General features: G+C 47.3%; 1 protein-coding gene across 1 annotated transcript; it reads right to left on the bottom strand.

The window, feature by feature from the left end:
• Positions 1-1954: 1954 nt before the first annotated feature.
• LOC135529909 (NAD(P)H dehydrogenase [quinone] 1-like) lies at positions 1955-15098 on the bottom strand. The gene is made up of 6 exons (XM_064958316.1): positions 14993-15098; positions 8611-8778; positions 8284-8414; positions 7888-8001; positions 3891-3992; positions 1955-3538 (listed from the first exon to the last, which is right to left on the bottom strand). The coding sequence occupies exons 1-6, from the start codon at positions 14994-14996 to the stop codon at positions 3212-3214; spliced, it is 846 nt and encodes a 281-aa protein (XP_064814388.1). The 5' UTR covers positions 14997-15098; the 3' UTR covers positions 1955-3211.
• Between the last annotated feature and the right edge of the window lie 341 nt (positions 15099-15439).

Below are 15439 nucleotides of genomic sequence, written 5' to 3'. Positions count from 1 at the left end.
TTCAGCTGGTTATCAGGGAGGAGGGGTTACCAGCTTTCAGCTGGTTATCAGGGAGGAGGGGTTACCAGCTTTCAGCTGGTTATCAGGGAGGAGGGGTTACCAGCTTTCAGCTGGTTATCAGAGGGAGGGGTTATCAGCTTTCAGCTGGTTATCAGAGGGAGGGGTTATCAGCTTTCAGCTGGTTATCAGGGAGGAGGGGTTACCAGCCTTCAGCTGGTTATCAGGGAGGAGGGGTTACCAGCCTTCAGCTGGTTATCAGGGAGGAGGGGTTACCAGCCTTCAGCTGGTTATCAGGGAGGAGGGGTTACCAGCCTTCAGCTGGTTATCAGGGAGGAGGGGTTACCAGCCTTCAGCTGGTTATCAGAGGGAGGGTTATCAGCTTTCAGCTGGTTATCAAAGTGAGGGGTTATGAGCTTTCAGCTGGTTATCAGAGGGAGGGGTTATCAGCTTTCAGCTGGTTATCAGAGGGAGGGGTTACCAGCCTTCAGCTGGTTATCAGAGGGAGGGGTTATCAGCTTTCAGCTGGTTATCAGAGGGAGGGGTTATCAGCTTTCAGCTGGTTATCAGAGGGAGGGGTTACCAGCCTTCAGCTGGTTATCAGAGGGAGGGGTTATCAGCCTTCACCTGGTTGTCAAGGAGGAGGGGTTACCAGCCTTCAGCTGGTTGTCAGGGAGGGGTTATCAGCTTTCAGCTGGTTATCAGAGGGAGGGGTTATCAGCTTTCAGCTGGTTATCAGGGAGGAGGGGTCATCAGGGAGGAAGGGTTATCAGCTTTCAGCTCGTTATCAGGGAGGAGGGGTTATGAGCTTTCAGCTGGTTATCAGAGGGAGGGGTTATCAGCTTTCAGCTGGTTATCAGAGGGAGGGGTTACCAGCCTTCAGCTGGTTATCAGAGGGAGGGGTTATCAGCTTTCAGCTGGTTATCAGAGGGAGGGGTTATCAGCTTTCAGCTGGTTATCAGAGGGAGGGGTTACCAGCCTTCAGCTGGTTATCAGAGGGAGGGGTTACCAGCCTTCAGCTGGTTATCAGGGAGGAGGGGTTATCAGCCTTCACCTGGTTATCAGAGGGAGGGGTTATCAGCTTTCAGCTGGTTATCAGAGGGAGGGGTTATCAGCTTTCAGCTGGTTATCAGGGAGGAGGGGTTACCAGCCTTCACCTGGTTGTCATGGAGGAGGGGTTCCCAACAATACAACTAAAAACAAATGTTTGTGTGTCCTCCTCCCATGAGTTGTTTTTAATTTTAATCCGTTTTTTAAAGGGAAGGGAGTTCCATGCAATCATGGCTCTGTATAAAACCGTGTATTGCCTTGAATTAGTTCTGGACTTGGGGACTGTGAAGAGACCCCTGGTGGCATGTCTTTGTGGGGTATGTATGGGGTGTCTCTGCTGGGTGTTATTTGATTACGCAAACAATCTGGAATGTTCATTCCAGTAGTATTTATCATTAAAACAAATAGAAGAGAAGCAGTTCATCTCTTGTCAACCCTCAACCAGGAAAGACTGGGATGCATGTTGCTGATGTTAGTTCTGTACGTGTAGTTCAGGGCAAGGCGTTCAGGGCAAGGCGTTCAGGGCAAGGCGTCCAGGGCAAGGCGTTCAGGGCAAGGCGTTCAGGGCAAGGCGTTCAGGGCAAGGCGTGCTGCTCTGTTTTGAGACAGCTGTTCTCTCTTAGAAAATAGGGCTCCAAAACCGTTCTTCAACTGTCCACATAGGAGAACCCTTTTTGGTTCTAGGTGAAAACCATTTTTGGTTCCAGGTATGAAAAGGTTCTTCCTGAGGCTTATTGGAACCAAAAGAGTTCTACCTGTAACCAACAAGCATTCTTCAAAGGGTTCTCCTTTGGTTCAAAATGGTTTTTAGTTTCTAGATAGCACCTTTAAAGAGGGTAGCTTTGCTAGATCCCTCCTTTGCTCCACCTGACCATATTACCGGACAGTAATCAACATGAGACAAGACCAGAGTCTGAACAACTAGTGCAGTTTATTGATGTTTCAAAAACGCAGAACATCTTTTTATAACAGACATACCTCTCCCCATCTTCACGACAACTCTGTCAATTTGACTTGACCATAATATCTGACCATCCACTGTTATACTTAAGCAATGAGGCGCGAGGGGGGGATGTGGTTTATGGACAATTTACGACGGCTAAGGGCTGTTCTTAAGCACGACGCAACACAGAGTTCTTGGATACAGCCTTTAGCCGTGGAATATTGGCCATTTACCACAACCCCCCAAGGTGCCTTATTGCTATTATAAACTGGTTACCAACGTAATTAGAAGAGTCCAAATAAATGTTTTGTTATATCCGTGGTATACCACGGCTGTTAGCCAATCAGCATTCAGGGCTCGAAGCACCCAGTTTATAAGTATGAATTTAGCTTCCTCAACTTGCTCAATGGTCACAACCCTTTACACAACTCCAGCTGAGGTTTAGGTCTTAGAGAATGTTTTTATTATTAAACACCTGATACTGATGTGTAGAGTGTGGAATCATCTGCATACGTAGTGATTCTAGCTTTGTGTTTAAGACCAGTGGCAAATCATTTGTAAAAATAGAGAAGAGTAACTGGCCCAAGGCAACTACCCTGAGGGACACCGCACTTTACATATCTGATGTTAGAGAAGCTTCCACTGAAGGACACTCTCTGGATTCTATTGGAGAAATAATTATCCAAGGGTCATCAGCCTTCAGCTGGTTGTCAGGGGGGAGGGGTCATCAGCTGGTTGTCAGGGGGGAGGAGTCATCAGCTGGTTGTCAGAGGGAGGAGTCATCAGCTGGTTGTCAGAGGGAGGAGTCATCAGCTGGTTGTCAGGGGGAGGAGTCATCAGCTGGTTGTCAGGGGGAGGAGTCATCAGCTGGTTGTCAGGGGGAGGAGTCATCAGCTGGTTGTCAGGGGGAGGAGTCATCAGCTGGTTGTCAGGGGGAGGAGTCATCAGCCTTCAGCTGGTTGTCAGGGGGAGGAGTCATCAGCTGGTTGCCAGGGGTGAGGGGTCATCAGTCATCAGCTGGTTGCCAGGGGTGAGGGGTCATCAGCCTTCAGCTGGTTGCCAGGGGGGAGGGGTCATCAGCCTTCAGCTGGTTGCCAGGGGGGAGGGGTCATCAGCCTTCAGCTGGTTGTCAGGGGAGGGGTCATCAGCCTTCAGCTGGTTGTCAGGGGGGAGGGGTCATCAGCCTTCAGCTGGTTGTCAGGGGGGAGGGGTCATCAGCCTTCAGCTGGTTGTCAGGGGGGAGGGGTCATCAGCCTTCAGCTGGTTGTCAGGGGGGAGGGGTTTCCCCAAGTGGTGTCCGGTGGTGATGCCGTGGGGGCGGGTGCTCTGCTCCGCCCTGACCTCAGGCCGCAGCACGAAGCCTCCGGGGAAGGTCAGGTCAAACATCTCGCTGGGGGCAAAGGTCAGGGGTCGCTCGACCAGCAGGGTCTTCAGCCTGGCCCTCCAGCCATCCAGCATGGCTGTCCGAGTCGCGGGGGGGTTGTGTCCCGGACACCAGAACACCTGGGGGGCTAGCACCTGAAATCCACAGAAGTGAAGCACGCCATTCTGGAAGGATGGAGGGACGTGGAGGAGAGAGGAGAGGAGTCTGGGTCAAATACATGTAGCAAATACTTGAACTGCGCTTGGTTTAGTTTGCACAATATGCTACAATGGAACCAATAAAATAAACCCCCAAAAAATGCAAACCCAAAACTAAATGAAACACATTGGAAATACTTGGTATTTGGAGATAACCTTGAAGCATAAAAATGTATGAGGAAACTCATTTTGAGACACACAAGTATCCCCAAAGCCACTTGATTGTCTTCTCAATCTATGAGAAGCAAATACAGCAAAATATTTTTTTGGGGGGTGTCACATCTTAACTCTTCCCCCCCTGGCTGTCATCCTGCGTTACCTGTAGGGGCCACAGTGTGACGTTAATGTCTCCGTTGAGGCCGTCAGGGCGGTACATAGTCTGCATAGACCCAGTGCTGAACGACAACATGGCTTTCTTGTCCTGTAAAATGATAAAGAGTATGAAGTGTAACTCCCAACAGCAGGGTAGCCTAGTGGTTAGAGTGGAGCGGCGGCAGCGTAGCCTAGTGGTTAGAGTGGAGGGGCGGCAGGTTAGCCTAGTGGTTAGAGTGGAGGGGCGGCAGGGTAGCCTAGTGGTTAGAGTGGAGGGGCGGCAGCGTAGCCTAGTGGTTAGAGTGGAGGGGCGGCAGCGTAGCCTAGTGGTTAGAGTGGAGGGGCGGCAGCGTAGCCTAGTGGTTAGAGTGGAGGGGCGGCAGCGTAGCCTAGTGGTTAGAGTGGAGGGGCGGCAGCGTAGCCTAGTGGTTAGAGTGGAGGGGCGGCAGCGTAGCCTAGTGGTTAGAGTGGAGGGGCGGCAGCGTAGCCTAGTGGTTAGAGTGGAGGGGCGGCAGGGTAGCCTAGTGGTTAGAGTGGAGGGGGGGCAGGGTAGCCTAGTGGTTAGAGTGGAGGGGCGGCAGCGTAGCCTAGTGGTTAGAGTGGAGGGGCGGCAGCGTAGCCTAGTGGTTAGAGCGTTGGACTAGCAACCGAAAGGTTGCAAGTTCAAACCCCCGAGCTGACAAGGTACAAATCTGTCGTTCTGCCCCTGAACAGGCAGTTGACCCACTGTTCCTAGGCCGTCATTGAAAATAAGAATTTGTTCTTAACTGACTTGCCTAGTTAAATAAAAAGGTACAATTAAAAAACAGAGGCCCTATTCGTTCCACCAAAACACCATTTACCCTTAACCTCGAAGCAATATAGCCTGAACTGAATGAGAGCAGTGTGTCATTTCATAAGGTAGATATTATGTAGGGTGTCCAAACAAAAACACATAATTTGACCAATGGGTAAAACACTATATTAATTGTGTAGGTAATGCTCAAACAAAAACCAATGGTCCAAACCTCATGTCTCTGTCATAATCTGTTCAAAATGTTTTTTTTTGTTTGTTTTTTACCCTTGTAGGATGTTTTATACCCATGTAGGATGGACAAAATCAGGGTGATTCAATCAATGGAGGCCAGAGAAAAAAAAGTAGTGAAAAATCAGGAAAAGAACGTTAGGTCAGCTAGACTAGAGGATGTTAGAGAATAGCATTAGGTCAGCTAGACTAGAGGATGTTAGAGAATAGCATTAGGTCAGCTAGACTAGACGCTGTTAGAGAATAGCATTGTGTCAGCTAGACTAGAGGATGTTATAGAATAGCATTAGGTCAGCTAGACTAGAGGATGTTAGAGAAAAGCATTAGGTCAGCTAGACTAGACAATGTTAGAGAATAGCATTGTGTCAGCTAGACTAGAGGATGTTATAGAATAGCATTAGGTCAGCTAGACTAGAGGATGTTAGAGAATAGCATTAGGTCAGCTAGACTAGAGGATGTTAGAGAATAGCATTAGGTCAGCTAGACTAGAGGATGTTAGAGAATAGCGTTAGGTCAGCTAGACTAGAGGATGTTAGAGAATAGCATTAGGTCAGCTAGACTAGAGGATGTTAGAGAATAGCATTAGGTCAGCTAGACTAGAGGATGTTAGAGAATAGCATTAGGTCAGCTAGACTAGACAATGTTAGAGAATAGCATTAGGTCAGCTAGACTAGAGGATGTTAGAGAATAGCATTAGGTCAGCTAGACTAGAGGATGTTAGAGAATAGCTTTAGGTCAGCTAGACTAGACAATGTTAGAGAATAGCATTAGGTCAGCTAGACTAGAGGATGTTAGAGAATAGCATTAGGTCAGCTAGACTAGAGGATGTTAGAGAATAGCATTAGGTCAGCTAGACTAGAGGATGTTAGAGAATAGCATTAGGTCAGCTAGACTAGACGAAGTTAGAGAATAGCATTGTGTCAGCTAGACTAGATGATGTTAGAGAATAGCATTGTGTCAGCTAGACTAGACGATGTTAGAGAATAGCATTGTGTCAGCTAGACTAGACGAAGTTAGAGAATAGCATTGTGTCAGCTAGACTAGACGAAGTTAGAGAATAGCATTGTGTCAGCTAGACTAGAGGATGTTAGAGAATAGCATTAGGTCAGCTAGACTAGACGAAGTTAGAGAATAGCATTGTGTCAGCTAGACTAGATGATGTTAGAGAATAGCATTGTGTCAGCTAGACTAGACGATGTTAGAGAATAGCATTGTGTCAGCTAGACTAGACGAAGTTAGAGAATAGCATTGTGTCAGCTAGACTAGAGGATGTTAGAGAATAGCATTAGGTCAGCTAGACTAGACGATGTTAGAGAATAGCATTAGGTCAGCTAGACTAGACGATGTTATAGAATAGCATTGTGTCAGCTAGATTAGACGATGTTATAGAATAGCATTGTGTCAACTAGACTAGACAATGTTAGAGAATAGCATTGTGTCAGCTAGACTAGACGATGTTAGAGAATAGCATTGTGTCAGCTAGACTAGACAATGTTAGAGAATAGCATTGTGTCAGCTAGACTAGAGGATGTTAGAGAATAGCATTAGGTCAGCTAGACTAGACGATGTTAGAGAATAGCATTGTGTCAGCTAGACTAGACGATGTTAGAGAATAGCACTAGGTCAGCTAGACTAGACGATGTTAGAGAATAGCATTAGGTCAGCTCGACTAGACGATGTTAGAGAATAGCATTAGGTCAGCTAGACTAGACGAAGTTAGAGAATAGCATTGTGTCAGCTAGACTAGACGTGCTCATTCAGGCTGGCGCACGTTCAATCTGTGTAATCTAGAACATCCTACTGTCACGCAGTAACGCAAACTAGCGGTATATTAACGTGAACAAAACGGAATCAGGAAATGAATGCATCTGTCCATTGCTATTCAATTGCAGGTCCCGACTTCATTCCGCTTTGAATAACCATTCAGAACATGAAGAATCATATTTGTCTTGGTAAAATGTATTTTATAGCATATGGAAGTTACATTTCATCACCAACGTGCGTGTTTACCCACTTTGGGCAGAGTGGTGGACCCCCTACATTATGGCTATTTTAAACTGTGTAGGGTAGTAGGGGGTAACTAGCTGTAAATTCACATAAAGACCACAAGATGTCACCAAATTATTTTCGCAACACTTTCTCAGGCTGTCACTGTTCTGCTGAACAAAAAAATGTCCTCAATGTCACCACAATTTTGAGACAATTCAACAAAACGATTGTGGTAAATTGATCTAATTTTTTTGAAATGTTGAAAAAGTTGTAGATATATTCCAATGAAGTTAGATCTCTGTTTATATATATATGTAAGAAAGCCTTAAATAATCCATTTTTTTAGAGAGAAAAATGTAGATAATTTTTTGTAAAGTAGTAAAGTAATAAGATGTTGGTTGAGTGTGTTGGGGGCTAGTTACCCCTTGATGGTTATGAATGTGGTTCTACCTGACATTTAGACAATGACTAGCCCAGTTAGCGCTAGTTTATGCTAACTTGCTAGCTAGCAAATTCACTAGCAGTTAATGCTAGCCAGCTAGCAAATTCACTAGCAGTTAATGCTAGCCAGCTAGCTAGTTAGCATAAACTACTAGGAGTTCTAGCTGGCAAACTTACTACCAGATTGTCTGAGGTAAAATACATGAACAAAGATAACGTAACTTAATTTCAGTTGTAAATGTTTCCACTAGTGACTGATAGCTTTACAGGTAATGCACCTTTATAGTCTTATAGCTATTTTATACAGCATTTTATGTCATATAGCCAGCTATCTACGTTTTGAACAGAGAGCTTTTCAATTGGCATCTCTACCCTTGTTTTCAGTCACAAGTGGGGACTTGATTAGGTGGGAGCATTGCATTTACATCGAAACCTCCTGATCCGGGCCCATACATGGCATGAACTCTTCCTGCTCATTGTCAATGGGTATGACACCTAACACAGGCCACTGGAACTAAAGACATGAAACAGAAGGGTCAAAAGGTCAAACCTTGAATATTCCATTGTTGTACATCTTCTGCAGCGAGAAGGCAAAGCCTTGAGTCAGAACTCTGTCTATCCAGCCCTTCATGATGGCTGGAACGCTGAACCAGTACATAGGGAACTGATGAGGAGAGAGAGGTGGTTGACACTCCATCCACAACAATCCAATCACTGTTAAGACTATGATGGGGAGTGTAGGCTTAAATACTTTGGGGAGAAAGGTGGAGAATTTAAAACGCAGCAGGGCACAGTCGAAGGAGAGACAGAGAGAGAGGTTGGGGGAGGGGAGGGAGACAGAAAGAGAGAGAGGGGAGAGAGTGAAAGAGAGAAAAAGAGGGAAAGAGAGAGAGGGAGAAAGAGAGGAGAGAGAGAGCGGGATTGGGAAGAGTGTGTGACCTCTGACCTGGAAGATGACGAGCTCCGCCGCCTCCACTTTCCGCTGCTCAGCTATGATGTCATCACTGAGTCGACCCTCCTTCCAGGCATGCATGGTCTCCTCTCCGTACTTGAAGTGCTCCGGGTTTTTCACCTCACCTGGCAAAGGGACAGAACAGCAGCAACGTCAAGCGTGTGTGTAGTTTGTTTGGCACGTGTGTTGGCGTGTGTGAGCGTGTGTGTGTTGGCGTGTGTGTGTGTAGTTTGTTGGCACGTGTGTTGGCGTGTGTGAGCATGTGTGTGTTGGCGTGTGTGTGTGTAGTTTGTTGGCGTGTGTGAGCATGTGTGTGTGTACCTATAATATCCTCCATTGTGGCGGAGGCTCTGAAGTTCATGGCGTAAAGGTCAGACACAACAACCTTGTAGCCCTGCTGTCTGAGGGCTTCCACGGCAACATCCTTCGCTGCCGAGTTAAAGGACTCCCCACTCTGATGGGCGTACACAATCAGCACTGTCTTCTGAGCTGGTACACACACACACACACACACACACACACACACACACACACACGATAAGGTGGTGGATGGATCAGTCATAATTGTTTCCCTAAAACAACACTACACATCAAGTTACATTTCATTATGAATGTGTTGTCATCTGGTTTTTACTCAATCAAAAAGGGTTCCAAAGGGGTTCTGTGGCTGTCGCCGTAGGAGAACCCTTTTTGGTTACAGGTAGAACCCTTTTTGGAACCCAAAAGAGTTCCACCCGGAACCAAAAAGGGTTCTTCTTGAAACCGAAAATGGTTCCACCTGGATCCAAAAAGGGTTCTACCCTGAACACAAAATGTTTTTGTTTTTTTCAAAAGGGTTATTCTATGAGAACAGCTGAAAACCCCTTTTTGGTTCTAGATAGCACCTTCTTTTCTAAGAACGTATTACTGTATTATTACTGTGACAGTGTTCCACATGGCACCCCATTCCCTTTATCGTGCACTACTGTTGACCAGGGTCCAATAGGGTCGTGCACTACTGTTGACCAGGGTCCATAGGGTAGTGCACTACTGTTGACCAGGGTCCAATAGGGTAGTGCACTACTGTTGACCAGGGTCCAATAGGGTAGTGCACTACTGTTGACCAGGGTCCAATAGGGTAGTGCACTACTGTTGACCAGGGTCCAATAGGGTAGTGCACTACTGTTGACCAGGGTCCAATAGGGTAGTGCACTACTGTTGACCAGGGTCCAATAGGGTAGTGCACTACTGTTGACCAGGGTCCAATAGGGTAGTGCACTACTGTTGACCAGGGTCCAATAGGGTAGTGCACTACTGTTGACCAGGGTCCAATAGGGTAGTGCACTACTGTTGACCAGGGTCCAATAGGGTAGTGCACTACTGTTGACCAGGGTCCAATAGGGTAGTGCACTACTGTTGACCAGGGTCCATAGGGTAGTGCACTACTGTTGACCAGGGTCCATAGGGTAGTGCACTACTGTTGACCAGGGTCCCATAGGGTAGTGCACTACTGTTGACCAGGGTCCCATAGGGTAGTGCACTACTGTTGACCAGGGTCCCATAGGGTAGTGCACTACTGTTGACCAGGGTCCAATAGGGTAGTGCACTACTGTTGACCAGGGTCCAATAGGGTAGTGCACTACTGTTGACCAGGGTCCAATAGGGTAGTGCACTACTGTTGACCAGGGTCCATAGGGTAGTGCACTACTGTTGACCAGGGTCCCATAGGGTAGTGCACTACTGTTGACCAGGGTCCAATAGGGTAGTGCACTACTGTTGACCAGGGTCCAATAGGGTAGTGCACTACTGTTGACCAGGGTCCAATAGGGTAGTGCACTACTGTTGACCAGGGTCCAATAGGGTAGTGCACTACTGTTGACCAGGGTCCAATAGGGTAGTGCACTACTGTTGACCAGGGTCCAATAGGGTAGTGCACTACTGTTGACCAGGGTCCAATAGGGTAGTGCACTACTGTTGACCAGGGTCCAATAGGGTAGTGCACTACTGTTGACCAGGGTCCAATAGGGTAGTGCACTACTGTTGACCAGGGTCCAATAGGGTAGTGCACTACTGTTGACCAGGGTCCAATAGGGTAGTGCACTACTGTTGACCAGGGTCCAATAGGGTAGTGCACTACTGTTGACCAGGGTCCAATAGGGTAGTGCACTACTGTTGACCAGGGTCCATAGGGTAGTGCACTACTGTTGACCAGGGTCCATAGGGTAGTGCACTACTGTTGACCAGGGTCCATAGGGTAGTGCACTACTGTTGACCAGGGTCCATAGGGTAGTGCACTACTGTTGACCAGGGTCCATAGGGTAGTGCACTACTGTTGACCAGGGTCCATAGGGTAGTGCACTAGTGTTGACCAGGGTCCAATAGGGTAGTGCACTACTGTTGACCAGGGTCCAATAGGGTAGTGCACTACTGTTGACCAGGGTCCAATAGGGTAGTGCACTACTGTTGACCAGGGTCCATAGGGTAGTGCACTACTGTTGACCAGGGTCCATAGGGTAGTGCACTACTGTTGACCAGGGTCCATAGGGTAGTGCACTACTGTTGACCAGGGTCCATAGGGTAGTGCACTACTGTTGACCAGGGTCCATAGGGTAGTGCACTACTGTTGACCAGGGTCCATAGGGTAGTGCACTACTGTTGACCAGGGTCCATAGGGTAGTGCACTACTGTTGACCAGGGTCCAATAGGGTAGTGCACTACTGTTGACCAGGGTCCATAGGGTAGTGCACTACTGTTGACCAGGGTCCATAGGGTAGTGCACTACTGTTGCCCAGGGTCCATAGGGTAGTGCACTACTGTTGACCAGGGTCCAATAGGGTAGTGCACTACTGTTGACCAGGGTCCATAGGGTAGTGCACTACTGTTGACCAGGGTCCATAGGGTAGTGCACTACTGTTGACCAGGGTCCAATAGGGTAGTGCACTACTGTTGACCAGGGTAGTGCACTACTGTTGACCAGGGTAGTGCACTACTGTTGACCAGGGTCCAATAGGGTAGTGCACTACTGTTGACCAGGGTCCATAGGGTAGTGCACTACTGTTGACCAGGGTCCATAGGGTAGTGCACTACTGTTGACCAGGGTCCATAGGGTAGTGCACTACTGTTGACCAGGGTCCATAGGGTAGTGCACTACTGTTGACCAGGGTCCATAGGGTAGTGCACTACTGTTGCCCAGGGTCCATAGGGTAGTGCACTACTGTTGCCCAGGGTCCAATAGGGTAGTGCACTACTGTTGACCAGGGTCCAATAGGGTAGTGCACTACTGTTGACCAGGGTCCAATAGGGTAGTGCACTACTGTTGCCCAGGGTCCATAGGGTAGTGCACTACTGTTGCCCAGGGTAGTGCACTACTGTTGACCAGGGTCCATAGGGTAGTGCACTACTGTTGACCAGGGTAGTGCACTACTGTTGACCAGGGTCCAATAGGGTAGTGCACTACTGTTGACCAGGGTCCAATAGGGTAGTGCACTACTGTTGACCAGGGTCCAATAGGGTAGTGCACTACTGTTGCCCAGGGTCCATAGGGTAGTGCACTACTGTTGCCCAGGGTCCATAGGGTCGTGCACTACTGTTGACCAGGGTCCAATAGGGTAGTGCACTACTGTTGCCCAGGGTCCAATAGGGTAGTGCACTACTGTTGACCAGGGTCCATAGGGTAGTGCACTACTGTTGACCAGGGTCCATAGGGTAGTGCACTACTGTTGACCAGGGTCCATAGGGTAGTGCACTACTGTTGACCAGGGTCCATAGGGTAGTGCACTACTGTTGACCAGGGTCCATAGGGTAGTGCACTACTGTTGACCAGGGTCCATAGGGTAGTGCACTACTGTTGACCAGGGTCCATAGGGTAGTGCACTACTGTTGACCAGGGTCCATAGGGTAGTGCACTACTGTTGACCAGGGTCCATAGGGTAGTGCACTACTGTTGACCAGGGTCCATAGGGTAGTGCACTACTGTTGACCAGGGTCCATAGGGTAGTGCACTACTGTTGACCAGGGTCCATAGGGTAGTGCACTACTGTTGACCAGGGTCCATAGGGTAGTGCACTACTGTTGACCAGGGTCCATAGGGTAGTGCACTACTGTTGACCAGGGTCCATAGGGTAGTGCACTACTGTTGACCAGGGTCCATAGGGTAGTGCACTACTGTTGACCAGGGTAGTGCACTACTGTTGACCAGGGTCCAATAGGGTAGTGCACTACTGTTGCCCAGGGTCCATAGGGTCGTGCACTACTGTTGCCCAGGGTCCATAGGGTCGTGCACTACTGTTGACCAGGGTCCAATAGGGTAGTGCACTACTGTATTTGACCCCTCTGAAAAACATGACTTAGTACTTGGTGGCAAAATCCTTGTTGGCAATCAGAGAGGTCAGACATTTCTTGTAGATGGCCACCAGGTTTGCACACATCTCAGGAGGGATTTTGTCCCACTCCTCTTTGCAGATCTTCTCCAAGTCATTAAGGTTTCGAGCCTGACGTTCTGAAACTCGAACCTTCAGCTCCCTCCACAGATTTTCTATGGGATTATGGTCTCGAGGCTGGCTCGGCCACTCCAGGACCTTAATGTGCTTCTTCTTGAGCCACTCCTTTGTTGCCTTGGCTGTGTGTTTTGGGTCATTGTCATGCTGGAATACCCATCCACGACCCATTCTCAATGCCCTGGCTGAGGGAAAGAGGTTCTCACCCAAGATTTGATGGTACATGGCCCCATCCATCGTCCCTTTGATGCGGTGAAGTTGTCCTGTTCCCTTAGCAGAAAAACACCCCCAAAGCATAATGTTTCCATCTCCATGGCGGAGATCTTTGTGGGCTATACTCGGCCTTGTCTCAGGATGGTAAGTTGGTGGTTGAAGATATCCCTCTAGTGGTGTGGGGGCTGTGCTTTGGCAAAGTGGGCGGGGTTATATCCTTCCTGTTTGGCCCTGTCTGGGGGTATCATCGGATGGGGCCACAGTGTCTCCTGACCCCTCCTGTCTCAGCCTCCAGTATTTATGCTGCAGTAGTTTATGTGTCGGGGGCTAGGGTCAGTTATATATCTGGAGTACTTCTCCTGTCTTATCCGGTGTCCTGTGTGAATTTAAGTATGCTCTCTCTAATTCTCTTTCTTTCTCTCTCTCTGAGGACCTGAGCCCTAGGACCATGCCTCAGGACTACCTGGCATAATGACTCCTTGCTGTCCCCAGTCCACCTGGCCATGCTGCTGCTCCAGTTAACTGTTTTGCCTGCGGCTATGGAATCCTGACCTGTTCACCGGACGTGCTACCTCTCCCAGACATGCTGTTTTCAACTCCCTAGAGACAGCAGGAGTGGTAGAGATACTCTGAATGATCGGCTATGAAAAGCCAGCTGACATTTACTCCTGAGGTGCTGACTTGCTGCACCCTCTACAACTACTGTGATCATTCATATCTGACCCTGCTGGTAATTTATGAACATTTGAATATCTTGGCCACGTTCTGCTATAATCTCCACCCGGCACAGCCAGAAGAGGACTGGTCACCCCTCATAGCCTGGTTCCTCTCTTGGTTTCTTCCTAGGTTTTGGCCTTTCTAGGGAGTTCTAGGGTGAGATCTTGCATGGAACCCCAGGCTGAGGGAGATTGACAGTTCTTTTGTGTTTAATAATCGCACCAACTGTTGTCACCTTCTCACCAAGCTGCTTGGCGATGGTTTTGTAGCCCAATCCAGCCTTGTGTAGGTCTACAATCTTGTCCCTGACATACTTGGAGAGCTCTTTGGTCTTGGCCATGGTGGAGAGTTTGGAATCTGATTGATTGATTGCTTCTGTGGACAGGTGTCTTTTATACAGGTAACAAACAGATGAGGAGCACTCCCTTTAAGAGTGTGCTCCTAATCTCAGCTCGTTACCTTTATAAAAGACACCGGAGACCCAGAAATCTTTCTGATTGAGAGATGGTTAAATACATATTTCCCTCATTGAAATGCAAATCAATTTATAACATTTTTGACATGCATTTTTCTTGATATTTTTGTTGTTATTCTGTCTCTCACTGTTCAAATAAACCCACCATTAAAATTATAGACGGATCATTTCTTTGTCAGTGGGCAAAAGTACAAAATCAGCAGGGGATCAAATACTTTCCCTCACTGTAGATAGCCAGGGGCTCACTTCAAGACCATCTGTAAATAAAAAACTAGAAAATAGGAGGATGTTTGAAATGATTTATACTTTTGATAATTAAGTATTATTATTTTTTTGTTTAGCAATTATTTACTTATACTTTTGATACTTGAGTATATTTAAAACAAAATACTTTACAACTTTTTCAAGTAGTATTTTAGTGGAGACATTTCAATTTTACTTGACTCATTTTCTATGAAGGTATATTTGAATGTTTCCACAACTGACAATACATCCATTGTGTTTGTTAAACTACAACGGAACTATTGTATAAAGCTGTCCAAGTTCAATAATGCTGATCACAATAATCTGCTTTAATTAATAAAAAAACGGAGTGGTTTTGTCATTATAGCGTTTGCATAAATCTTACGCAGTAGAGCAACACGAAGTACTAAGGCATCAGCACAAAATCACACCACTTGTTGGCTATTTACTCAAACACTGGACAAATGCATGACAACTTTCAAATTCAGCTGAACAAGCCAGCAGGATAATGAAATATAAACCAAAGAACCTGAAAGCAGAGATATTGTCAATGCACTAATATCTCACGGTTGAGACTTACCCATGACGCGAGTTTATGATCGGTCCTTCCTCAGATCTGGACGCTCCCTCTTCTGCAACTCGAGGGGAAAAGCTGCGTCTTTGTATGGTGCCGCAGCGCGCTGCTCTTATCACTATGAAACCGCCCGCTGATATTCGCGTGAGAAACATTGTGTGATTGAAACTGAGATTGAGCGGTTACACAACACCAGAATCTCGAGTCACACGTACACAAATAATCAAACAAGAAAGAAAAAAACGTCCTGTAGCCTCGACAGCCATGGGACCATGGGGCCGACCAAAGTCTATCCAGGCGTGTTTTAACGTCGGGAAATGTTACAGCCAGTTTACCGGTTGAGAGAATGATTTGTTTACTACCTTTGGCTTTAGGAAAAGTGTTTTGTGACATTTTTTGTCTGTATCAGACCATTCATATGGGTACCATGAGTTTATCCGATTTAAGCGCTGC

This window comes from Oncorhynchus masou, unplaced genomic scaffold (genome assembly GCF_036934945.1).
Source record: "Oncorhynchus masou masou isolate Uvic2021 unplaced genomic scaffold, UVic_Omas_1.1 unplaced_scaffold_1208, whole genome shotgun sequence".
NCBI lineage: Eukaryota > Metazoa > Chordata > Actinopteri > Salmoniformes > Salmonidae > Oncorhynchus > Oncorhynchus masou.
The sequence above is the reverse complement of the archived record's forward strand: the minus strand, read 5'-3'. Positions and strand labels throughout refer to the sequence as shown.

What these genes read in the sequence shown, in the direction of transcription:
- LOC135529909 (XM_064958316.1), bottom strand. An exon ending in CACAATGGAGGATATTATAG is followed by an intron (nt 8,415 to 8,610) that starts GTACACACACAC and finishes TCCCTTTGCCAG; the next exon opens with GTGAGGTGAAAAACCCGGAG. An exon ending in CGGAGCTCGTCATCTTCCAG is followed by an intron (nt 8,002 to 8,283) that starts GTCAGAGGTCAC and finishes TCTCCTCATCAG; the next exon opens with TTCCCTATGTACTGGTTCAG.